The sequence below is a fragment of the Prinia subflava genome, chromosome 19 (genome assembly GCF_021018805.1).
Source record: "Prinia subflava isolate CZ2003 ecotype Zambia chromosome 19, Cam_Psub_1.2, whole genome shotgun sequence".
Taxonomy (NCBI): Eukaryota; Metazoa; Chordata; class Aves; order Passeriformes; family Cisticolidae; genus Prinia; species Prinia subflava.
In genome coordinates, this window is record NC_086265.1 from 5,025,276 (window position 1) to 5,051,168 (window position 25,893).

The 25,893-nt window shown below is 46.0% G+C and overlaps 1 protein-coding gene across 1 annotated transcript; it reads right to left on the bottom strand.

Moving 5' to 3' along the window:
- Window positions 1-7,826: 7,826 nt before the first annotated feature.
- On the bottom strand, window positions 7,827-24,434 carry PITPNB (phosphatidylinositol transfer protein beta). The gene is made up of 11 exons (XM_063416107.1): window positions 24,319-24,434; window positions 23,384-23,414; window positions 22,389-22,534; window positions 21,684-21,775; window positions 21,548-21,555; window positions 20,336-20,410; window positions 19,712-19,795; window positions 13,196-13,273; window positions 12,621-12,731; window positions 11,971-12,093; window positions 7,827-8,081 (listed from the first exon to the last, which is right to left on the bottom strand). The coding sequence occupies exons 1-11, from the start codon at window positions 24,336-24,338 to the stop codon at window positions 8,031-8,033; spliced, it is 819 nt and encodes a 272-aa protein (XP_063272177.1). The 5' UTR covers window positions 24,339-24,434; the 3' UTR covers window positions 7,827-8,030.
- Between the last annotated feature and the right edge of the window lie 1,459 nt (window positions 24,435-25,893).

The window sequence follows — 25,893 nt, forward strand, 5'->3', positions numbered from 1 at the left end:
ACCATTCCTCGCCGCGGAAGGACAGGGTCGGGTGCGGGGGATGTCGGGCGGAGTGACCGGGAGCGGCTGCCCGGATTCGTCTTGGGGTACCGGCGGCGCCGCCACTCCCTTCCCCGGCCCGTCCCGCCGCTTTTCTGGGTGCCCTGGGCGGGCAGCCCTCCGCCCCGGGATGCCGCCGGTCCCTGCCGAGCCTCTCCTCGCCGTGGGCACAGAACGGCCCCTAGCCCAGCGGCGATGTCCCCCCGGGGCTCCGTGCGCCGCACCCACAGCTCGGCCCCGCTCCCTCCAGAGCCGCCGCAGAGTCGCTGAGAGGGAAATCTCCTCCCCACCCATGGCTCGGCCCGGCTCGCCCAGCACCGCTCCTTCTGTGGGCTTTGGTGGGAGCCAGATGGCGTCTATAGCTGGACAATGGCAAACATGGAAATAACCTCAGCCTAAGCAGTCTAACAGCAAGAACAGCGAGCTGCTTGGAGTGGCAAGGTCGGATACCAGCTGCAGCGTTCTGCTGGCCCGTGGTGTGCATGTGGGAAGGTGGCTCAGCCCCTGTTTCTGACCTGAGCTGTGCCCTGGCGCTGCCAACCTGCCCCACAGCTCCTGGTGCCTGGCACGGGGCTGGGAGCGTGGCCCTGGGCTGTGGCCAGCACTGCCAAGTCACCTGTGTCACAAAGGGTTGCAGTCCCCAGCCAAGGAGAAGGAAGCCTCTCTCAATCAGACTAAGCAGTGAAAAGTGTATTTTATAAAACATATTTTTACTTTCATTCTTGGGGTTTTGGTCATCTTGGGGAAAGCAAGGAAAGGCATTATTTAAATAGTTGTAGCTGCTGGGGATTATTTTCTAAATTAACAATAGTAATTGTGCCTGCCAAATCCAAAGTTGAGGGGATTCATTTATTTCAACTCTCCAGACAATAGCACAATTTTGGGTTTCATATTGCAAGCTCTGAAAACCAAATAGTGGGACTGATGTTTAAAAAAAAATTCAAACAACATCAATTCATCAGACTTAAATCCAGTTTTTTCCACTGTGTCAGTTTAACTTGCACTGAGAAAAGTTGCTGCTCAGCAAAAAAAAGGAAAAAAAATCCTTTTTAACAAAATGAATGCATCATACATAAAACATCACGGACCATACAATTAGTAAGCAAATGTAAGAGTTCAGCTGAGTTCATAATTATTCAGCAAACCTATTCAGAATGATTTTTTCTCCCTGCAGCAATCTACTGTGTGGGCTCATTACCACTGAAAATCTAACGAAGAAACCACCACAGAAACTGCACAAAATAAGCCCATATGCTCGAGACACTTTAGCTCAGCCAGCTCTTAGCAAGAGCCTCTTAAACGCTGACATGGAGGGAACCCAAGCTCACTTCTCTGCGATATTTGCACTCTCAGCTCTCCAAAGGTGTCCTGCCTTTAGTGCAGCCTCAGGTACTTCAGCTGCAGCCACTCCTTGGTCCTCTGTGGTGCCACCAACGCCTGCATGGTGTCACAGAGCAGCCCCGGTGATGGGCCTGTCCCTGGGGCAGAGGCTCTCAACAGCCACTTCACAAAAGAGCTGGTGGGTTTCTCTTGACAGGGATTTCTCTTCCTAGCAGGGATATTCAGTGAAAGGAGTTGTAATATTTAGAAGGACGGGTCTCCAAATCTGGCAGCTGACAGTTTCAGGAAAGTTTTCAGCACTTCAGCCTGGAACAGTTTAGGGAAACTATTGTACCTCCTGTGTCTGAAACTACAGCGAACGTGGTGGTGGAACGGATGCAGGAGGCAAATGTAAAAACAAATGTAAAATCCTTAGATGAGCTTGTGAGTGCAGGGAGTGCAGAGCCAGCTCCCCAGGGAAGGCAGCACTCCGCAGGGGATGGTGTCTGTGTGCATCTGCTTGAGCTCCTGAGAACAGAAGGATTTTTGGGTCTGGAGGGGCTCTGTTCCGGACAGGTCCCAGGGCCCAGCATGGTTCAGGCTGTGCCTCACAGGCTCCCAGGGATTTCCTGGGTCACACTGCTGAGCTGGGAGGCACCAGCTAAAAAGCAACATGTAGGGACTTCGAGCAATCCGATCTCTGCCACTCCTTGTCCTTCCCTGCCTGAGTGTCTGGCGGTGAGTTGGTTTGTAATTGAGATTAAAGACAATTTCGTCTCCGAAACCTGATTTGCATTCAGTTTCTGGGAGGTTCACCTTGCCGGTGTAAAAATTTCATGCTTAGTTTTACCAACAATGTGGTTTCTGGAAAGGCTGAACCAAATTCCTTCAGACGCTTTACTGCTTCCCATTTTTAAAAATGCATAGCTGAATAAACAGAGTTAAGGGACTAAAACCACTTCAGTCATTTCCCATAGGGATAGACAGCAATTTCAGAACTTAGCCCTTCACAGGGATTTTCCTGTTTGGTTCTTCTGCAAGGTTGATTCAGTTGGTTGTAGTTCTTTTACATGGCTGCAACCTTAAACTGTGTATTTTTCCCGTTAGAGTTTACAGGTTGCTTAGTATGTATCATGGTATTTTCATAGTATCAGTAGAGTTTTCTGCTGCTGGAAACAGTTGTGGGGTGTTTTTGTTGTTGTTGTTTGTTTGTTTGTTTGTTTGTTTTGTCAATTTAGTGTATTAGGTGCCTTTATGCCACTTAGGTGAAAACTTTTGCACCCCATGGGGCACTTTGGTGTACCTATAATGAATATCAAAAAAATGTTTTGATTGAACATATAATTTGGATGACTGAAAAACAGGACAGTGTAAAATCATACAACACTGAGAGTGCACATGAGTAAAAACATAGGAAACCCTAAAGCAAGTTTTCCTGTCTGTAGCACAGTCCACTGCTTGGGCTTTTATTTTTCCCCTTCAAATGCCCATCTCTAAAACACACATGTAGGATCAGACATTACATTGGGAAGGGGATATTAAAAAAATAAAATTACATACATATATACAGCACAACAATATATATATATACACACAGCACAACAGAAATAGAAGTAGTGAATTGGTTTGGCTACAGGAAAAGTAAAAGTTTTATGTTTCCCAAAATAGCTCAGTGAAATAAATAAATAACATAAATAACAAAATGGCACCTCTCTGTATGGCTAATCAGTGTTTAACTCTCTTCAGTGTTTTATGGTGGAGTTTGTGTGACCAACTTTGTTCTGCTGTTTGCCTAAACTTGAACCAGGTGGGAATTTATATAAGCGTGGTGGGGCAAGAACAATCTTTGAGCATCTGGAAAGTCTGGCTCACTGTGGGTGATGCCAGAAAACCACCAAAGTTAATTCATTTTTCATCATCTTATAAATTGAATTACTGTGAAAGGAGAGAGCCAGAGGGTGTTTTATAAAGTCCTGATGACTTAATTTCCCCTAAGTATTAGCTTCACGGCCATGGTGCTTCCTCTCCTCATCCTGCCATCCCCCGGGATGCCACACGCTGCAGTTCCATCCTCCCGGGCTCCCTGCCTTTGGCCCGTGACCTCCTGGCTGTGCTGGAGAGCACTGCACATCCTGGGGTGACCGTGGGGCCCTGAACTCAAAGGCACCAGGCAAATAAAGCTGCTCCTGTGTTTATTATTTATCGTGTTACTTCATAAGGTTTAACAGCACAAAGCGAGTTCCTGAGCCACTGGTGAACCTTGGCTCCCAATCCTGACTTTTCCAATTTAAATCAAGCACCCCTGCAGTGAAGAGGCAGTGAGCACCCGGTCCAGCAGCATAAATTCACCTGCCCTGCTTACAGAATTATTTGCTTTCCAGCAGGAATTACTCTTGGCTGCTCCACACAGCTGGCCCGGCTGTCCCTCACAGCCTCCCCCACACCTCCCATCTCCCCGCCAGAGGCACAAAGGGTTAACAATCTCCTGCTGCCCAAAACCATCGCTCCTCCACCACCACGGCCCCTCAGCATCTGTACAAAGGGCCTGATTTAATCCGGGTTGCAGACGACTCACATTGTGCTCGCAGCCTCGGAGTGATGTCGGGTGATCAGGTTTCCAACTAATATCCAAGGCACAGCCCGAGCACTGAGCGGGAACAAAGGCACCTTTGTTACTGAAGAAAAAAAATCCCCTGAAGATATTAGCAGTGCAGTAGAGTTCAAACTGTTAAATGATTCAAATATTATTTAATGAATACATTTGAAATGAGGTCTCACAACCCAGAACACTTTTTAGATCATCATTTACAAAGAGCCGCCTCTTCGCTTACTTCTTTATGAAGTTGCTGCTTTCAGATTTCAATTATGGTCATTTTGCTTCCAGCCTTTTTCAGGGATTTCCCATGTTGGTGTAGCTCGGTTCTTTTTATGGTACAGTTTAGCCAGTGACTACTGGGTTTTTCAGAAGTCCTGATAACCACATTCCTTTAATTTACCTTGGACTGTGTCTCTCTGTGAGAAACGAGGGAGACACAGCCTTTTGCAAAAGAGCAACAGCATTATATGTTGTTCTAGAGGGTGCTAAAGCCAAGCTTATAAAACAGAAATTCGGTAAATAAGCATATCAAGACTTCAGCTGGGATTGGAGAAGCTCTATAGTTCAGGTTCAAGACATACTTCCAATTTCTTGTCCTGGATATGCAATTCTAAACCAGAAAGCCATGTAATTTTAGGTAGAAAAAGAATAAAGTTAGATGGGGTTTAGGAAAGAAACGTCTCCAACCTGAGGAATAAAGTTTTAAAATTAAATTAGGGCTTCTTGTGCTTATGGCAATAAGAAATCCAAGGCTGCTCTGAAGCAGGAATGGCAGATAGTGTCCCTAAAGGGTAACAGCAGCACAGCTGGGGCTGTGCTGGGGCCTGCTGAGAGGTTTTAAAAAAATACAGCATAACTAGCAAAAGTGGGGAAAGAGCACCAGAACAGAGTGACTGCGAGGATCAGCACAAGTACCAGCAGACCACAAGAAAAGGCACAGGGTGGTGGCAGAAACACCTCCAGACTCTGTCTGCAGGTGCAGTGTGAAGAAATCACATCCCCTCACAGCAGGCACCCTCCCGGCTCTGTGACCTCAAATAGGAGACAGGGACAGCAACACAGGATTTCACTGAACTCACTTCAAGGGTCTTCAGGCAGGTGATGCCTCAGGTGGAAGGAATTGAAAATCTGCCTCCAAAACCTGGGCTTGACATGCTGTCATAATTGTTGAAACTACTGTGCATGCCAGAACTTTGTGGTAAGGTTTGCACACTGAATTCTGCCCACAGCATGCAACAAGAAGAGGAGGCTCCACAGGAATGAAATGTCTGCTGCCACCATTCTGGATAATCTCTGCTTCCCGACAATTATATGCTGTTGATTAAAATTCATTTTCCATATCAATTCAAGCAAGTAGAAAGTCTTTCATTAAAAGTTACAAAACTTCAAAGAAAATCTTTTCCCGATGACTTTATCAAGACACAATTCAACAGAGAAGACTCTTGAATTGTATAAACTGCACAAAAACCTCAGCAACAGCCTCATGCTTCAGATTTTGCCTTAAAACCACAGCACCGCATTTCAAGGACATGATGTAGCTCCTAAACATGGCTGAACCGACTGAGGCTTGGAAATGCAGAGTGAGTTGTCTTATGGGACGTTTTCAGATTGCTCAGAGAGAATTTAGAAAGGCCTGAAGGTGGAAAATCCCAAAAGACCCAAAATCTCAGCAGATTTTTTTTCCTGACATTTCTTAGTCTACATGTAAAGGTAAAAGACAGCAATCACTCTCCTTTCTCTTCAGTGACTAAAAACCCTCCAGAAAAAAAGCAAATTCCTTACAAGTCCTCTTTAGCTCACACTTGTGTACAGCCAAGTGATGGATTTCAAAGGTTACTGCTGGAATATGCTTCACAGCAGTCTATTGCAGTGAATAACTATCACGTTTACATATCCATTACATCAAAACCACGTTACACTTCCACTGCTTCCTGTTGGTTCGCCATCTGGAAGCTAAACAAGCTGGTAGTAAAGACAGAATTCAATTCTGCATTTACCAAAGGAGCCCTACAAGCCTTCATTTGCAGCAGGTGATTGCACAACCCGAGCAGGCAGAGCCCTGCCCCAGAGCCAGCACTGGGCCTGCCCTGAGGGAAGCTCAGCCAGCCCCAGGAATGGCACCAAGCAGGGAGGGACACCCAGAAGCTCCTCAGCGCCTCTGGGGTGCAGCTCCCACCTGCAGCCCCTCCTTCTGCCCTGTCCCACCTCTGCCAGCCCAGCACCTCACAGGGCAGCCACAGCACAGAGCCCTCCCTGCTCAGGAATTCAAGGTTCCAGGTGCTGCTCAGCCTGGAATCCCAAACCAAACCCAGAGCAGCCTTTGGCACCCCAAACACCAGCTCAGGAGCAAAATGTGAGTGCCTGAGATAAGAGACAGAGCTTTTTATGACCAAATTTATTTAATTAAATTTCATTGCCTGCTTTACTTCTCAGTCGTACCAGAGACTGCCAAAGGAAACTAAACATTGTACATTCACTACAAGGTTCTCTCAAATTTTCACAACTAGTCCAAACCCGTGGAAGTCACAGGGCCCTTTTCCCTCTGTGTTGCAACACATCAACAATAGCAGGACACAAACTCCAGCAGGAGGAGACCTGAGCCCTTGGGTTCCAGGGGTACTTCAACAACTTCTATGTGTGTGTGGCATGTATCTGCACTTACCAGCCCAACCTCCAGCTGGTACAGGACAAATAACCACTGAACTAACCCAGAAAGGAAACAAAACACATTCCCGTGGGGCTGGAGGGCGGGTGGCTGCAGCAGCAGCACGGGGCAGGTGTGGCAGTGCCAGCCTGCACAGCACACCTGGCCCACGCTGCCAGCGCAGGAATCTTTTGTCACTGATGGTAACAGAAATCAGATCCCTCCTGGAAAAGCCAGGCAAGACTTGCCCTGCCAAGAGTGCTGGGAGGAAACCAGGCATTAATAGATCTTTATCTAACTAGTGCTTTTAAAAATACTTTTTCTTTGATCTGACAAGCATTAGGATAATGCCCCCCTGTTATGTGCTCCGAACAGTTCCTGCAGGACGCTGAAGACCTTTTCCTTATGGAGTTTCCTACAGGAGGCATTTGTTAGCCCAGGAGTTGTCACACATCAGCCCCTCACAGACAGCAGGGAAACATGGCAGGAGCTACAACTGAAACTGTCATCATATCTGAAAGTCTACTTCTCCCAAAGTGTATTTCCAACATGAAAACAGCTAAAATCACAATAACATTCCATTGCTGTGTGTGAAATCCAGAATGCTTGCATGGCTTCCAAGGGGAAGCTCTGGAAAACAGCCACTGCACTGGAGTGCAGGAATATTCCTGGAGGGAAGGGCTGACCCTGTTCTCACTGCCCAGCCTAAGATACACTGGAAAATGCTCTACAGGTACTGTCAGTGTATTTGTCTAAAAAGCAGCTTCTGGAAAATTTCAAGTTGCAAATTACTTTATAAATCACAAGCCATTTTTCCTTAATCTTGCCAATTTTAATGAAGAAAACTGTTAGCATTTCAATGTACAAAAGTCCAATAAAACATGATTTCTTTTTTCTTTTAAATCAGTGAGTGGGTAAAGTTTGGGTTAAACTTATTCAACAGTAAAAGTCTTCCAATTTCCACTAACAGAATTTTTTTTTCTGATTTGACTAGAGGATAATGACAATCCAGAAATAAATAGCTATAAATACATTCATTGTTCCTATTCCAAAAAACTCATCACATAGGGAAGACGTAAAATTGAAATTAACTTGTTTGAGTGTTCCTTTACAACGAGAGATGGGCGAGTTAGAGCAAGAGTGACTTGGACAGAAGAGAAAAACAAGTAGGGCAGAAATTGGTCCAGTATTGACATTCATGAACATACCAGTTAGCAAAATTCATCCTTTAAATGACACTACTCAGTTGATTTTTTTTATTTGCTTGGGGTATACATAATGAAAGCAGTTTCCTTGGAATCTTTGCTAGGATAGGTATAGCACCCAGAGAGACTGTAACCACCCCTTCTGTCTGCATGTGTGTGTGTAGTTATATACAGAGTCATGCACCCACACACACAGCCAAGATCCGGCATCGGCGTCCGTCCGGCGTCACTCGTCATTGGCAGCACTCGTTCCTCTCACTTGGCCTTGGTTACGCAGCTGTGGAGAGAAGAAGTGCAATTTCTGCATTAGCAGCTTCTTCAGACACAGCTCCAAACAGGCAGGGAGATTTATCTCCAGGGAAAAGCAGGACAGGGCCTCAGAGCACCACCGGGACTGAGAGTCACACCACCGCAATGCCGGCTCCTGAGGGAATCTCAGCGGGACCTGCCCCAGGGGTGGGAGCAGCTCCCTCCACTGGGGAGCCCACACAGATCAGTGGGATGTGGCACCCTTGGGCTGGGATGTTACAACAGTCCCTGTGAGGAACAGCAGCACAGAAGTGCTGGGCACAAGCACCAAGAGCCTGTCACTGCTGCAGAAGCTGCTCCTGCAGTAACGGTTCTGACACAGTTTAGTGTCTGTAAAGATTGGGTGGAACTGGATTTCAAGAACTGAACACGTTTGGAAGGTGACACTCCACAGCCTCCCTAAGTGACCAAGTCCACGGATCACTTTGCTGCTGGGTGTGCAGCAAAGCCACGCTGGCGTGTCTGACTGGAGCCCAGGAGGGGCGGGCGCAGGGCTCGGCGCCATGGTCCAGCTCACACCTGGGTGAGCATCAAGCACCAGGGCAGGTGGCCAAGGCTGCAGGAACTCTGCTCCCAGCCTCAGTGCCTGCACCAGCCCATCCGTGTGTCCTGGGCACCGTGGGTCCGTCCCACCTGCTGATCTCCACACCACTACTGAGCAGGAGGAAGATCAGGCCCACATGGGTGACGTGGACATTAAGATGATTCCTGCTAGCAATTCCCATCCAAAAGAACATTCATCCCTCTTCTCCTTTTCCATCCAGCAGTAGACTTACACAGCTCGCTTTGCCTCAGAACCTACAGAGACCTCCTCTAGACGTCCGCAGCCAAAGTGCCTCGAACGGAACCCTTCTTACGCATCTGAAGTGAAATAAAACGTGAGCTCCACACACAGAACCTGTCACGCCGTGGTTAGTATGAGAGAAGGAATGACCTGCAGGGCCAGGATCTGCTTCTCCCTGGCCAGGGCCAGGACCAGCTACAGCTCAGGGGGTTTGGCCATGGTATGGTATTTCTTTTTGGCAAGGAGACCTGGGAACTGGAGAGCAGCTGTAAACAACGCTGCCTGAATTTTTAGCAAGCTCACGATGCTCCAGCATGGAATCACTGCTCAGGATACCCAGTGTGGCATCTCTACCCTCACACAGGCATGAGAGAGGTTGGTCACAGGGCTCTGGCTGGACCAGAGCTTTCCTACTCTGCACTGATGAGCTGATGCATGTTTCATGGAGCAGAGGTGCTTCTCATCTCCAGCAGCCAGAGACAGAATCCACCAAGTGAAACATAAACAGAGAAAAAGATGGACTGGGATAGAGGAACTCTGGAAGAACACTGATGAGGAATCAGAGTAACAGAAAGTAACAAAAGCAGAGATCCTGACTATAAAAATCGACTGAAGATGAAGCACAGGAGCAACAAAAGAACTGGAATGTGCACAGAACCCAGAGAAAGATCAGCTCGGAGCAGAAGGGAGAAAGGGTGTTCATGAGAAGGGGAAGAGTACCAGGACACTGTGTGGGAAGAACATGCACTGCCAGCCTGCTTTGTGCCTGGTTTTGCTCTCAGCATCCCAGCCTAGGACAGCCCTGTCTATTCCTGACCACTCTGCAGGGACAGGGGCATGGACATATCTGTGTCACACTGAGCTCCTCATCCCTGAGCACTCACTTCCCAGAGGTCCTGGCCATAAAACACGCTCTGTGGTGTACTGGGGATGTCATGGCAGTTACTGGTGAGCACAGTGGATGGAATAGTTGGATATGAAATCAGATGACAAATTATTTTAGAGAAAAACTAGCATTCATATTATTTGGCAGTGATGTTTTGCTCTTAGGTTGTTCAATAATGCACTGCACCACAAACCCATGGAAATTACATCATTATAGGTGTTTGTAGATACCCCTCTTGCAACAACTGAAAAAACCCCAGACAGTAGGTCCTCACTCCTCTCATATTTCACAATATCCACAGAAATCTGGGTTAGTGTAACATCAGACATTTATCTTATGAAAATAAACCAAAGAAACCAAAACAACCAACTTTTTCAACAATACACAAATTCCTGACACTAACATCTTAGAAAACAAGCCATTTGCAAAAAAAAAAAAAATTACCATTGCAAAATGAGAAAATATTAAGTAAATATGTTTGATGTTTAAGAGTGAGGATTAATGTTACACCCAGAGACATGTGAGTTGGGTTTGGCTTAAGGTAAGAACTAAAAGAGCAGCAAATATTTTGGAAAAAACATTTAAAAGGAGCTACTTACCAGTGAGAAATGTGAAACAAAACATCCACAATCCAGAGACACAAAGGAACAATTTCATCATGCACACAGGTGTGTCAGGTTGTGCTGCCTCTCTCCAGCACACCTCTGGTGTGCACTCCTCACTGTCAGTACCCTTGCTCAGGGAAACTGGATAAAGTCTGTTTCAGTCCAAATGAAGAACTATGGATGTGCAAAAGGGAACCCTCCTGGCAAAAATCAGTTTACAGGGGACAGCTGTTACCTTTCCTCCTCCACAGACACCTGGCTCTAGGAACAGGATCAGGCATAAATCAGAATTCAAGAAGAAACCCCTGTGATTTGAGAGAACAGCTGCCAAAAACACCCAAATGCCCATGGAAGAGCACAAGATCTGCAGGAATTAGTGAACACCAACCTTGTCCAAAGCTCATTCTGGAGCTGCTGACCCAAACCCTTCAGCTTATGGCAAAAGAGCATTTGGTGCTGCAGCTCAGCACAGGACTGTGAAGAAACACTTCCTCCAAACCCAGGAAACATCCTACACAACACAGGCTGTTCCAAATTGTCTGGAAAATCCCTGGAGAGCATAAGTGGGGAGGGAGGAGCTGCAGCTGGTTTGGTACCAAGAGCAAATGCACCAGGCACAGACCAGGGAATGTGTCACAGCCCTGCCCAGCTGGTCTGAAGCCTCGGGCAACCAGGTTAGAGGTGCCTGGGATGGGCCAAACCATGCAAACAGCAAGTTGTAGCTGAAGACACATTGTGTCGTGGAAGAACCAGGACACTGAACTGCCTGTGTAACCTGGCTGGGTTTGGGGCATGAAGCATTGCCAAAATGGGAAGGAAATACAACTGCAAATCCGAGAACTGTAAAAATGCCAGTGGGATTTAACATGGGAAAGGTTCATGCAAAGGTCATGTTCTGGAAAGACTCTACAGAAGAAGGCTTCCTTCTCAGCCTATGGTGGTTCTCTGCTCTGAATGGAGAGAGCAGTGACAGTGCCCTAAGTCTGAGCTTTCTGCCAGACATCAGCCCACGACACATCAGGCCACACAGATTTGGTCCTCACAGCCACTAAAGCAGGAAAACTGACACGATCTCAGCTGATTTTACTGACTTTCTTTTTGGAAGTAAGACTTTGGTTTGGGGTGCTAATCAGAAGTGGAGCAGCTGACAGGTGACACACACTTGCTTGAAAACATGCTTGAAGAGAAAAAGTAATAGATCTAGGACGACTAGAAATGAAAACAAAGCAAGACACGTGATGGAACAGGACAGTGACAGCTTTCACTTCCAACCAACAAGTGGCAAAAGGGCCCTGAACGGGACTTTGTGCAATGGGTGTGGTGCCACAAACACAGAGGTAGCCAGGGCAGACATCCTGCATTTAATGACATCAGAGGTACTTACAGCCATTTCCAGCTTGACAGCACAGAATGCAGGAGCTTGAAGCACACAGGGCTGCACTCAAGGGGCCACAGAGCCCAGCAGCAATTGCCCAAACACACACAGAGGCATGGACACCAGAGCTTGCCTCAGTTTCTGCACAGATCAATCTGCAGGTGAAAGCAAGCACATCTGAGCCTTTAAAAAAAAAAGCTTTCTTACCGCTTCCAGCTCCTTCTGGGTTTCATCCTCCATTCTCCTGATGTCCTCCATGGTCAGCTCAATCCACTTGTCAATCCAACAGAACAGCTGGCGGTGGAAGTTGGTAAATATCCTTTTTTCTTGCTTTAAGAAGATAAACAAGCATTAGGACACAGGTAGGACTTGCTAAAGGCTGGTGAAGTGATAGCAGCTGCTCAGTTTGAAGAGTTCAAATCTTCAAGTGAGGGCTGCTTCACACCGCTATGGATTCAGCCACCTCACACCTCTGGATCCAATTTAAATTCATCTCATTTCTCAAATGCTTTAATATGGAGAAAATGAACAAATTTCACTATCAAAAAAGGAGTTTCAGGAAAGTTCAGCCATTCACATGACTTGAGAATTATGAAGAATGTTGTTAGAATCTGTTCCAGCTTCAAGGTGGCAGCAGCCAAACCAGAACATCCTCTCTTGAAGACTTTGTTTTTTTCCCTGGAGAATTGTTCTGGTACAACCAGTGAAGCTCCACTTGCAGCAAACCAAGACACAAATGGTTTGACTGGCTGGGGAAATGGACAGGAATTCCCTGGCTGTGAGCAGTAGGAAACTGCACCACTGCCCCTGCTCAAACCCCCACATCACCACAGCCCCAAAAAGGCAGAAGTACTCACCTTTTGTATAAAGTTTTCAACTTTGTTTTGCAGTCCCCACCACTTAAATTTGATGGTCACCAATTTATAAGCACACATTTTGGGACACTCCTCATCAGTGGCTAACTCTTTCTGTTTAGGGATAATAGAAAAAAAGTTTTAATACTTTAAAAGTTTAATTATTAGAGATTATAATTCTAATTAGTGCATTAGAATGATAAATAATATAATTAATTTATAGTAAATATTAAATTTAACGATGTTGTTATGATAATAAAATATAATTCTAAGCATTATGACAGAAAAACAACATTCCAATCAGTAACTTGAGGTTGTTCCTGACTCCCTGAGATTCACTCCAGGGCTGCTCAGTTCCTGTGGGGATCTCTGGTGTGGCACACAGAGCCCATTCCCTCCTGGGACAGATTCTGATGGCTGGCAGGGAGAACTGGCAAGCTCTGTGCTGCTATTGAGGCATCACAGGGGTGTAACATGGGGGAAATCTGTTCTTCAGCTAGAGTTGAGCCAAGTTCTGTCTCATAAGCTTTGTTTTTCTGCTGATAAAGACTTCAGAAGGCTGTAACAGTTCCTAGTACCTTCCAGTTTGGGCCCAGAGGTCCTCTCTTTGTCTTAACTGACTGGAATAATGCAGGATCTTCATCAGCTTTGTAGTCCTGTAACATAAAACACTCTGAGAGTCAGAAAACACCACCAGATTCAATATCCCACTGTGTTAAGCTCCTGCTCATGGGTGCCAAAACAATTCCCTGAGTGCTCTGGAGCAGGATGGGTGCAGCACAGCTGCCAGGCTGACTCCATGGCTCCATCCCACCTGCTCCCAACACAACAGCTCTGCAGGGCTGCTCCAGGCCAGAGCTGCCCTGTGCTGTGCACACTGTCACATCTGCACTGTCCCACTGGGTCTGTGACCCCTGAGAGGAGGGGAAGGCAATAATTCAGCAACCAGCATGCTAAAGCTACTCAGGCTGCAACACATGGCACTGCTGGGGAGACAGAAGAGGAGGGCAGAAGGCAGAAAGAGGAGGGCAGAAGGCAGAAAGAGGAGGGCAGAAGGCAGAAAGAGGAGGGCAGAAGGCAGAAAGAGGAGGGCAGAAGGCAGAAAGAGGAGGGCAGAAGGCAGAAAGAGGAGGGCAGAAGGCAGAAAGAGGAGGGCAGAAGGCAGAAAGAGGAGGGCAGAAGGCAGAAAGAGGAGGGCAGAAGGCAGAAAGAGGAGGGCAGAAGGCAGAAAGAGGAGGGCAGAAGGCAGAAAGAGGAGGGCAGAAGGCAGAAAGAGGAGGGCAGAAGGCAGAAAGAGGAGGGCAGAAGGCAGAAAGAGGAGGGCAGAAGGCAGAAGCAGCTCCCTTACACAATCAGAAACTCTGAGATCCCAGCCTGAGCCAGGGGCAGAGCCCACCTGGCCCTGCCTCACCGTGGACAGCTCTGCTCATCCCCTGTGCATGGGGAAAAAGCCAATGGGTCCAGAGGTGAAAAGGGCAAATGCTTCCAACAGACAGGATTTACAGAATTTTACTGATGAAGGATATGAAAATGATTATTTGATAAAGATGCTGCCACAGAAACTAGGAAAGGATTAAGAACTCTGGGCTCAGTGAAAGCAAGTAAGGTTTATACCGTGTATAAAAAACACTTTTTCAAGATTACCATTACACACACACAACCCAACTGTAACAATTTAAGTTGCTTCAAAGCAGAGCAAATGTTTGGTAGGTGCTACAGAAAAGCTCAAGAAAGTTTAGCAGAGTTTAAGATCTCATTATAAAATAAAGTTTCAATGAAGCCAAAATCTGCAGAACACAAAGTGAAAGAAACACCTCCAAGAGAGGCAGATCCTGGCTGTTGAAGACCACATCAATTTTCAGCTCCAGGTTCTTCCATCAGTACAGAGCAATGAAGGCTACTTCTAGAATAAATTCTGAATCCACAGAGCAAGGCTACACCTATTAACTGTTAATCCTTTCACAGACATTCTGACATTTACAGAATCCTACTGCCAGCCAAATGGAGCTGAAAAATCCACGAGGTTCTCTCAGAGGAATCAGATTTGACTTACAGAACATCAGATGTTACACCTTCTTCTCCCCAGTCTTCTCTCACTATTCCCCATTCTTTTAACTTACCTACCTACACTGCATATTAAAATAGGCCGAAGAAGCCCTAATTTATCTGGAAAACATTACTAAGTGTTCAGAAAAACTTCCATATTGAGGACTCAAACATATACTTGAGGAATTGAGCAGATATTTCATAAAAGCAGCCAAGTGAGTGAAGACATTTCAATCTCATTGCTAATCAGTGTTTTATGAACTTCCACAAGCCAGGACTCCCCTGCAGTTCTCCCTCTAAGCTGAAACAATATTCTAGTTTGAAGAACCCACACAATATTCAGCCAACCTCAGCAGGGGCTGCCGTGGTGTTCCACAAGGCTTCCCCTTCCCCCAGAGCCTGAGGAACCAGCATTAGAACTGCACAGAAACACTTAAACATTTAAAGCTTTGAATTATTGTAACTGCAGAAAGACTACAAGCCATATTTGTCACCTGAATTTTAGTGAAGCCCACTTATTTATGATTTTGCTATAATAAAGCACATGTCCTTTCCACAGACATCACAAAGAGCAAATACACAGCAGCACACTGAGCCCCTTCCTGCTGCACTGGGCACAGCCCTGAGCCAGGGCCACTGGCTGTGTCTGAGACCAACTTTCATCTCAAGTTATTTCCAAATGCTGTGAGAGAGGACACCTGCAACCCACTGGAATCCTCAGGTTCTGCACTGTCCTGGAGGTTCAGTGTGATACACTTTCTAAAAGTGATTTTTTAACAATTCTTGTGTGGAAAAAGAGTCATCTTCTTTACAATTAAATCACCTTTAGGATACCTACACAAATACTACAGCAAAGTGTTTTTATAGAAATACATTGAATGTTTTAAATTACTGATCATGACTGCCTTCTAAAAATTTTACTCAGCCACTGAATAGAAGACATTGAAGTGAATCAAGCTATAGCAATGGATAAACAATTTTGCTCTGTGTTGGCAGAACTGCTGCTGGTTTGGGGCAGCAACATGCCAAACAGAAACACAAGAATTCCACATCTTTGTGCCAGTTTTATAAATAAAACCAGGTACTGCATTGAGACAAGCCTGAATTTATTTCCACTGTGTGAACATCCTGCCAAGGCAGAGCTCACTGTAGTGGTGTGAGGCATGAGGGATTTAAACTGAGCTACATGTGCAGCCTTGATCTGCCTGGTTTGTGGAGTGGAATGATTTGTCTGGTCACCCCAGGGACACCCAAGTCCACACGATGCTGTCACCTGCCATCCTACCTCCCTCTGCACAGGGACACTGGTAAAAAGCAACTGTGCTCTTGCATTTAGGATACCACATAGAAATAACCACAGCTGGAAACACTGGGGAAGAAAATGTTATCTATGAGTAAAGTGTAGGAGTGAAAAGAGAAACTCCAAGAAAATAGATGAGTCACAGTAAAGTTTTCTATGCTAGAGACAGAACCAAGACATTTTAGAACTCAGTTAACCCAAATCCTGTTAAGGACAGGAAAAACCCTTTATACTAAAGCCTAGATGGACAGGAGAGCATTGCAGGAACTCTTCTCTACACACAAATCCTACAAGCATGCAGGGAAGATGACTGGACTAGAGCCAAAGTACAAATAAACAGCAGTTCTTTGCAGAGTTTAAGGAAAATATCTGTGCAGCAAGAGCTTAACTCCTGACAACAACAAGTCCTTCTTAGGAAGAAAAACAGGCAGCTGCTGGAGCAAATATTACAGCTCAAACCCCTGAAGCACTCTGGAAAGCCAAACAGGCAAACATCAGCCTGCAGCAGCATAACAAGACAGAGGAGCAAAACCATTTCAAAGAAATACACAAATACCATTTCACAGGCAGTTTCTGCTCAAATTCTCAATATAATATGCACAAATGCAACCATCTGTTATAAAGAATGATTTAGAGAGACTGTGAACCACATACAATAAAGTAAAATCACAACAGACCAAGAACCTGGACACTTCTTTACGATTCTCAGTCTTTAGACTTGCACAGAATGGTAACAGTGTTCCTGAGAACTCATGGCTCACTGTCAAATGGTATAAAAATTCACAGCATGTATACAGGACAGAATGATTTTAAGAAAACTTTTAGAACCTAACATGAAAATTACACAAGTCTGATGCTCACTCTACAAACCCATGAAAATGGAACTGAACATGGAGTGGCATCACACTAACTAGGTAGGTGGACACCAATTCTGGCTTTCCAGCTCAATATTGTATTAGTGTTTTAAGCAAGAGAATGTACATACTACTGCTGTTACAGAGCAAAAAACTCACCTACAGATCCTGTGGAAGGAAACACCTACCAGCACTTCCCTCCAACATCATCCACAGCTCTGTGAGTGCTCAGAAGACCAAAATCAGGTTTATTCAACTATGCCATACTCCCAGCTCAGTGCATGATTCCCATATCTTATAACTGAAACAGCACCACTGTACACTGCCCTGACAAGCACTCCTCTGTTTTAAGTAGGTTCAGCTAAATGGCTTTTAATAAAAAATGTCTTGCAATCACTCCCATCTCCTGAAGAGTCCTGGAGCTGCAGCACAGCTATCAGGGGAATGAACCATTGCCTGAGATCACCTTTGAAAGAAAGCCAAGGTTCAAATGAGAAATGAAGCCAGCCTGGTTATCACGGACGCACATCGCGGTGCCATGCCCACAATGAGAAGTTAAAGGTCTCTAGGAAGGAGGCTGGAAGAGGTGAATATTTATAAACATCCAGGGCAGGATGAAAAGAGGGACATAAAACTAAAAGCACATCGTATCTGTACACAGATAGGGTGTCCCAAGGGATGTGTCACTGCATGATGAGTCCAAGGTTCAGCACTAACCATGTGCAACTGTTTAGCTGCTTATCGTGATAAATTAAGTCTGAAAAAATCCACCCAATCAAGCTCTGTAACTCAAGAATCTTTTAACACTTCCTTAGAGACTACAGAAAAGCAATTCCTATATTCCAATGTAGAAAAATGGACAGCACACAGAAATCCAAACTTTTAAGGCACGTGTAATCTGACTGATTCGTACAGTATTGTAATTTTAGAACTTTCTATCAAGCAATAAAGGTCCACCATGACCTAAACAAGACATTTAATGTCTTCATTGTACAAAAATAGCTATAAACCTGATTTCAATTTGTTTTCACAACACTCTACTCTTCTACAAATTGTTTCCAAAACCACAGCCTGCTCATTTTTGCTTACACTTTAAAGTTTTTCTCTCCTGGGAATTGACTTTTATATACAAATTAAAGTGACACAGACTGCATGCTGGAGATGATTAAGAGAAGGCAGAGTTAAATGTATATCTAAAGAAAGTCACAGCTGTCACCCAAATTATTTCTATACATACTTAAACGAGTCAGTACATCCATGCCATCAGTAGCCTAAAGAAATTCATATTTTTATATTTATGCTGATTGTAGTTCTGAAACGAAAGTAAATGCAGCACCACAGGAGGGTGGACAACATTCACTCACAGAACAAAAGGATTCAACTTGAATACATGAAAACTTTTTCAACTTTGCTGGATTTTATAGATGTAGCTCCATTCTTTCAGTTCTACTGTTACCTGAAGTTGTACATTTGAGCTGCTTTTCCAGGCAAAGGTATGTTTGAGAAGATAAATATACAAATGAAACTTTCCTTTGGCAACACTGACTATTCCTTTTCCCTAAAAAATGGAGCAGACCAAAAAATCTCACCCAGCCACTTAGAATAATTCCCAAAGAAGCATTATAACAACAAAAAAAAAATATCCAAAAATATACAAAGTACATGATTTCAGACATTACCCCACAGAGTGAACTGGTGATTGCTTGAATATCACTGAACAAAGATAAAGAAACTGCAGGAAAAGAACATCTGGACAAATAGAACACAGGGAAAACAGGTGATGCTTCTGTTGGGGACATTTAATTTCCAAGACAAGCAGCCTTCTCTGAAGGCACAAAGCCAGGAGATCAGTCTTGGCAATTTTGTTATGATGTAGCTGAACTTCCAAGAAAAAAAAAATCAAGTTTCATTACCTAAACTTGATAAAGGTATCAGCACAAATAGAAAGTGTCTCTCCTGAAGTCCTCAGAAGTGAAGTGAGAGAAGACAAAGGCCAGAAACTGCAGATTTTAATAACAGAAAAGACTCCAAGTGTGGGTCCCAGAGAATTCCTGATGTCTAATCCCAGAAGGGGATGTCAGTCTGCAGGTAGCTCAGAGTTACCAGTGTCTGCTAAAAGCTTAATCACAAAGCCAGGCTTTGGTTAATGAAGTCAGGGCTTAGTAAAACTGAGTTTCTGGGAGATGAAATCAAATAAAAAATTCAATCACACGGTGAAAATGAATCCCAAGTGTTCCTACACAAAAATGTGCTACACTGTGAGTCTGAATCTGCAAATATCCACTAAAATATTTGTTAAAAGTGGAAACGGTGTTATAAGTTTATAGAAAGGAAACAGAGGTGTAGAATCATCAGAAGAGACTTAAGACTCTGGATGAGACAATTCCACACTCAGTTTTGATACTCTGTAGGTCAAATATACAAAAGAAAAAAGAGGATTATGTATTGAAAATAGTTCCAAGGACTTTCTGCAAAGAAGTCCTCTCCCCGGAATGTTGGATATGCAGGTATCTACTTTCAGAAAACAACAGTTAAACAGTATAAAGATCCTCTCCTTGCACAAAACCAAGGCAATCACACTTATTGTGCAAACACAGTCTCCACACTAGTGCCTACCATTGCACTACTGTCCAGAAAATATTACACATCCAACAGTCCAGCTGTTACAATTTAACAAACCAGGCAACAGCCCCAGCAGATCCAGATGTGCAGAAAGAATCAGCACTAAAACCAAAGAAATAAGGCAGGCACATAAATGAATGGTTCTGTTCAAGACACTTTTCATGTCTCTGTTGGGTGAAATCCACACCATTTTAGCTTATTCAGTATCAACACAAAGCACAAGTGGAATCAGCTGCATGCTACACCCCAATCACAACAGAACATTTACTTACTCCTGGTTCTACTTGAGTTCTATCTGCAATGTCAATATGGACAACCTCAACGCTCTTCCATGTGTTTGGATCTAAATTGTGCACCTGCAAAAGAAAATAAAAACAAAGGAGTTATTCCCAAGCTGGGAATTACAGAGATGCACCTTGTGCAGTACATGTGTGTGCCAGAGGGTTTTTCAGGATGCTGTAAAGGCAGCATTCTCCAAACCTACCCCTTCTTCCTCTGCCTTTCTCAAAGGGAGTGATCTCCAAAGTTACAGTTTAGTTCACTCACTAATCAATTTTAAACCAGCACAAAGCCTTCACTTCTTGTGCATTCAGGAAACCTGGATTTAAGATTAAGCTGCATTCGACTGTCACATTTGTTAGCACTAATGAAATCAAGCTCTAATTAGAACCATTATCCATTCCATAATCTGCAGGAACCCCTTCTCCTGTCCTTGGATCTCCTTAGATGAGACAGCCTGACCACCTTGCAAGGACCTGAAAAATGCTTTTCTTGCTTTACTCACTGGTCAGGCATTGACTTTATGCAATAATTATCCACCATCACCAGGTATAAAATACTTTATCTGTGCTAATTGTACAATTGCACTAAGGCTTGGCATCCAAATCCCAACTCACGTTCTCTGTTGTTCCCAAATCTGGTTTATGCCAGGTCTCAATTTTTATGAAGAAGTCATCTTTCATGTATTCATTCTGTGAGAATTAAAAGCAAAAAGCACAAGTCTGATTACACCTTTCTGCTCTAAGTTTAGATAAATGGTATCTACAAGCCACTACTAATCCCTGACTAGCAACACAATCTATTGACATTACCAGAGAAAGAGCCCCTTATCTACACACAGAAATAGGTACATGATAATGAACTAAAGCAGTGAGTACTAAATTAAAACCAGTCATGTTTAAGAAAACCAGCTCTGCCTGTGCACACCAATAGAAATAACCCTGCCATTTGCTGCTTCCTCAACCCTGAAGTTCTACACCTCAATGTTCAAGTTATTTTCAAATTGTTAATCCTGCAGTTAGATGTTACTGTACAGCACAATTACAGTCATAAAGCTGGATCATAATGGTCCAAATGGATCATAGTGGCCCAGCTGCCACCAAATTGTACATCTAAAGACAATGCCAAAGCCCTGCTGGTCCCAGAAGTCAGAGGGCACACACCTGTGTGCACAGGTACCACAGTGAGTCAAGCTCAACAGTTCAAACTCACTTGTTACTCCTTGGGTCACATCCACGTGGTAACAATCTAAACCACGCTAGCACATGAGCAGATAAAGCAGTTTAACATTTAACTAATTAAGTTTTCACAGGTCACCAAAACAAAAACGGCATTAAAATCTTCATGATGTGCCTCCCGTGCATCTTAAAAAAAACCCCAAATCCTGAGCTGTGCTGATCCATTTAATTCCCAGTTACCCCATTTTAACTGAGGCAGGAATTCATTTAACAGCAATGGCATTTCAGACAGGCAAGGACTGATTCCACTTCCCTGCTCTTCCCTCATTCAGAGTATAGAAGCCTCAGATATGTTGCTTTTTCCCTCAGACTTTTTTTTAGCATTGTGTCTTACCAGGACAGACATTATACATCTGTAATGGTAACTAAAGGCATAAAACAAGACGTAGAAAATGAAATAATTTAATTTCTGACAAATTACAGTTCTAATTATAGCCACATGCAGACAAATAAAGCAACAGGGAGCTCTATACCAGCAGTCCTAGCAAGGCACACCTGACAGGCTGGAGCCAGGCAATTGTAGTGGTATTAACAGACAAAATGTATCTCAAAAAAACCCAATATAGGACTGGTAGGATTTCAAATACTCACTGTCACAACTGGTGTCGTTGGAAAACACGTGCAATGAAAAGGAAAAGAAAACACAGAGCATTATTAGATGCAATTGTTTCTGAAAGGTCTCACATACAAAAACACCAACAACAGAACACACATGGGGGAGACTCACTTGTTCTACAGTAGGGATATGCATTCCAGGCCTTCTCGTGGAACACCAGGGAGCCTTCTGGGGCAATCATCCTTACAAACCCAGGGACTTTACTGGGAAAACAAACGTGGACAATGTGTTTAAAATCCTGCCAGCTGAAATTCCTCATTGGTTTCTTACACTCCAACAAGAAAGGCACACTCTACCCAAGCATTTGAGGGGTTATGATGTACTTTGTCACCTGCAGTGAAACACACAGGAACTTCAAAAACCTTCCTGATCACAACATGATTAAGAAAAAAATGGGAAAGGTAATAATTAGGTAATTGAGAGTGAGCTGTGTGATCATGAGGAAAGCTGTGCTGTCCTCCCCACTGCAGAGCAGCAAAGACAGCTGTTGAGGAAGAGCAGTGCACAGAGCCCTCACCTCCAGCTCCCTGGCAAGCAGCTCCTGTCCTGCAGCAGGAACTTTATGTCCCACTCATCTCTAACTCCTGTCTGGAGCAAGCAAACACAATTCTTTCAGCTGTCTCAGAGAAATATCCCACGTATTTAAAATCCACTGTATTTCACATTTCCCCACTCACCAGAGCACTCATGCACAATTCAGCAAATTACAAAGTGGCAAGAAAACACACACAAGTGTCCCAGAATAGCAAACAATGGAATTTAAACAGTTCTTGCTCAATATCAAGGTACTCCAACATGCATCAAGGCTTTTCTCACCTCTTTAAATGATAGATTTTGTGAGTATATTGTCCCTTCTCGCCATCCTGTTCATAAGGCTCGTTTTTTAAGACCTGAATTCCTTCCCCACCTCCTGTTTCGTTTTTGCTAGCTTCTGCCACAGAATAAAGTTGCCCAACTTGATACTGAAAAGGGAAGAGAAGATAAATGTTAGCACCAAAGTTGGCCAAAACTTTTAACGTGTTTAAAACAATTAGCTGTTTCCTCCGACAATTCATCAGTACAAAAAAAAAAAGATTATCAGCAAAGTAAAATACACCCTATAAAAGATATTTTGTGAACTCTGACAACTTTTTGGCAACAAATATCTGCAGCTCACAAACACCAGGTCTACACCCGGGTTGTTCCACAGCAGCCCAACACTTCGGTGCACACCATAACTTCATTTTTCCTATCCTAAGAGCTAAGTGCAGCTTCTTTGCTGCACCAAGAAATATCCATTTTGAGTTTACAGATTTTGGAGTGACTGATTTCCAGCTCTGAACCTTCCCAATTCACACTCTGAACCAACTGAATGCTGCCCTCACAGGACCCAGGAAACACACACTAAGGAACAAGTGTCAAGTTTCCCTCAGAAGCACATTCCACACCCTGTCATGACAGACATCCCATCATAACTCTCATTTAAATGTACTTCAGTGCTGCTTGAATCGCTGGCTTCAGGTCTGGGAAGACAATTCCTACACCTGTGGCTTCAGGAAAAGGCTTGGAGTCCCTCAGTGCTGGATCAGCAGCAAAGTGCTGCCACAGGGCACAGCTGTACTGCTGGGAGTGGAAGGCTCAGAACACTTCAAGGCTCTGTGCTGTATTTGCTTCCTTGGAAATTCCTTGATCAAAACAGGGCTCACGCGTGTGTCATCTCTGTCAGCGTGGCCACAGCACAGGGAATGTCTGGACTCAGGCTGGTCACATTTCTGACACAAAATCCTCTCCCACCCCTCAGTCTGAATAAAGCAGGGATGATCAGGACATACCTCTTGCACTGAGCAAGGTAAAACCACTCGGCTGAAAGAGGAAAAGAGAAAATTCAGTAAAATGAATCATAAGACTTCACTTGCAGATAACAGATGTAACACAGATGTTCAAGAAAGATGTGTCAAAAGGAACCAATTCAAGTTTTCTCTTCAGAAATCTCTGTGACAGGGAGACTCTGGATATAACTCAGCAAACCCAAGCAAAGTTCAATGCCAAAGCAAAACCAAGGGATGGAAGCTGACAGAAGCCGCATAAAAAGAGCCAGGAAATCTGGGATCTACTTCCAGCTCTCTCTTAATAACTTTGTGTTACGCTAAATTTGTTTATAAACTTTTGAACCTACACATTACCACCCCACTGAGGCTACAGTCACTGGACTTTGAAGTAATTAGCAGCCAAAAGGAGGGACAGAGAAACAAACCAGTTTTGTTGGCAGGAGCCCCCACGGGAAAGATCCACGCAGTGGATCCCCAGAACAAGGCACCGGGGGCAGGGAAGGGCTGTGGCTCCCTCGGGGGCTGTCGCCACTGCCACCCGAGCTGCTTTCCAGGGAAAACGGGGAGGAATCACCCGCGGCCGCGCCGCCTCCCCACGCCGGGACTGGCGGCACGGAGCTCGCGGAGCTGCCGGTGCAGGGACCCCCCAGCCCCGCTCGGGCCGCGTCCCTCCCGCCTAGAACGGCCTTTCCCGTGACGGCGGCACCGGCGCACGGCGGAGCGGAGCGGCCCCAAGCCCCGGAGGAAGCGGCCACCCCGGGGCCACACGGCAGGAGCGGCGCGGGCGGGCCCCGGCGGCGGCGGGCGCGGCCGGGGGAGGCCCGTCGGGGCGCGGCCCGGGCGGGGCGGCGGCGGTCGCTGCGGCGGTACCGGCGGTCCCGGTGCCGGTTCCCTCAGCCCCGCTCCCCCCCCGGCGCTCCCCCGCCGCCCCCACTCACAACTCCTTGATCAGCACCATCTTCCCGCCGCTCCGCGCACGCGCCGCTCCCCGGCCAAGCCCCGCCCCCGCCCCGCGCGCCCAATCGCCCTCGCCCCTTGCCCGGAGGCGCGCACGCGCCGGGCGCCGCCAATCCGAAGGGGCGCAGCTCCCGCGAGCGCACACCTCACCCGGCAGCAGCCAATCAGAACGCGCCGGGCCGGATCCGGTGCGAATCCGCCCTCCCGTCGTTACCGACGGGGTGACGTCATCGCCGGGCGCCGCGCGCGAGGGGCCGGTGAGGGGCGTGAGGGGCCCGGCGGGGAGCGGGGCTAAAGAACGGGAACGGAGAGCGGGGGCAGAGAGCGGAGCCGGGCAGGGAGCGGGGTAAAGAACGGGAACAGGGAGCGGGACAGAGAGCGGGACAGAGAACGGGAGCAGAGAGCGGGGCCGTTCCGGGTACCGAGCGCGGTCCTGCACGGCAGCGGGGCGGACCCTCCGCACTGCCCGGCGGGCGGGGACGGGCCGGTGCCGGACACCCCGGCTTGCCCGCTCCGCGGTGTCGGGCCCTCACGGACCGACGCCGTTACCGAGTGGGGTCACCCCCAGCGCCGTCCCAGCGGGTGGGAAGTGAGGAGCCGCAGTGTTGGTGAATTTGTTGATGATTTGTTGGTGAATTTCGGGGAGCCCGGTTCCGCTGTCACACCGAGCGCCGTGTGCGGCTCCGCCAGCCTTGGCACTGTCGCTGTCCAGGCTGCTCTGCCGCTGCCGGCCCCGTCCTCTGCCTCTGTCGCACAGAGGGAAGCTGAAATTCCCTTTTACGATCTGCTTCAAGCAAAAGCCTTTACCCGCGGATCTCATTCAAATCTGGACTGCCCCTGTATTGCCACGCAAACGAAACCACATCAAATCCGTAGCAGACGCGGTTTCCGCGGCCAATGCCGCCCTCTTGTGAGACATTTCTTTTAGCCGCCGTCGCATTCACAAGGACAGGGATTAATAACGCCCTGACATCAAGGTTCAGCCAGCCTGGGGCTTTGACCTTCAGCTGGCATTAAAAAATACAAAATGGAAGGGGTCTGCAGGTCAGAAAGCTCAGAAACATTGCAAGGCTGAAATCAGCCCCAAGTGGAGCCCTTCCAGGCTGTGAGGAACCTGGAACACTGCTCCTGGAGGAGAGGAATTCCAGTGGTACCTCAGGGGTGCTGGGGCAGTGAGACCGGCCAGTGCAGGACAGTGACAGGGAGAACTTCTACCGAGGCTCCTGGTTGGGGAGAAGAGGGATCGGACCACACGCTATGTGTGTGGAATTTGGCTTTATCCTGGTTTACATAACGATTAAATTATCCTGTGGCAAAATGTTGCCCTAAGAACAAAGCAGCTGGGAAACCTAATTCCACTTTGAGGTTGTCAAAAACTAATTTAGGGAAAACTACAGGATTTACTTAAAATAATGTATTTTTAATATATTGATTTGCTTTCAAGTTCCTGAGCATTAGCTTTCATTTTTTCCTCCAGTTGTTTTCCACAGCCATGCAGACTTTGGCTTTCACTCTGTTTGAAATCCACACACAAATGTAAAACCAGGTAAACTAGA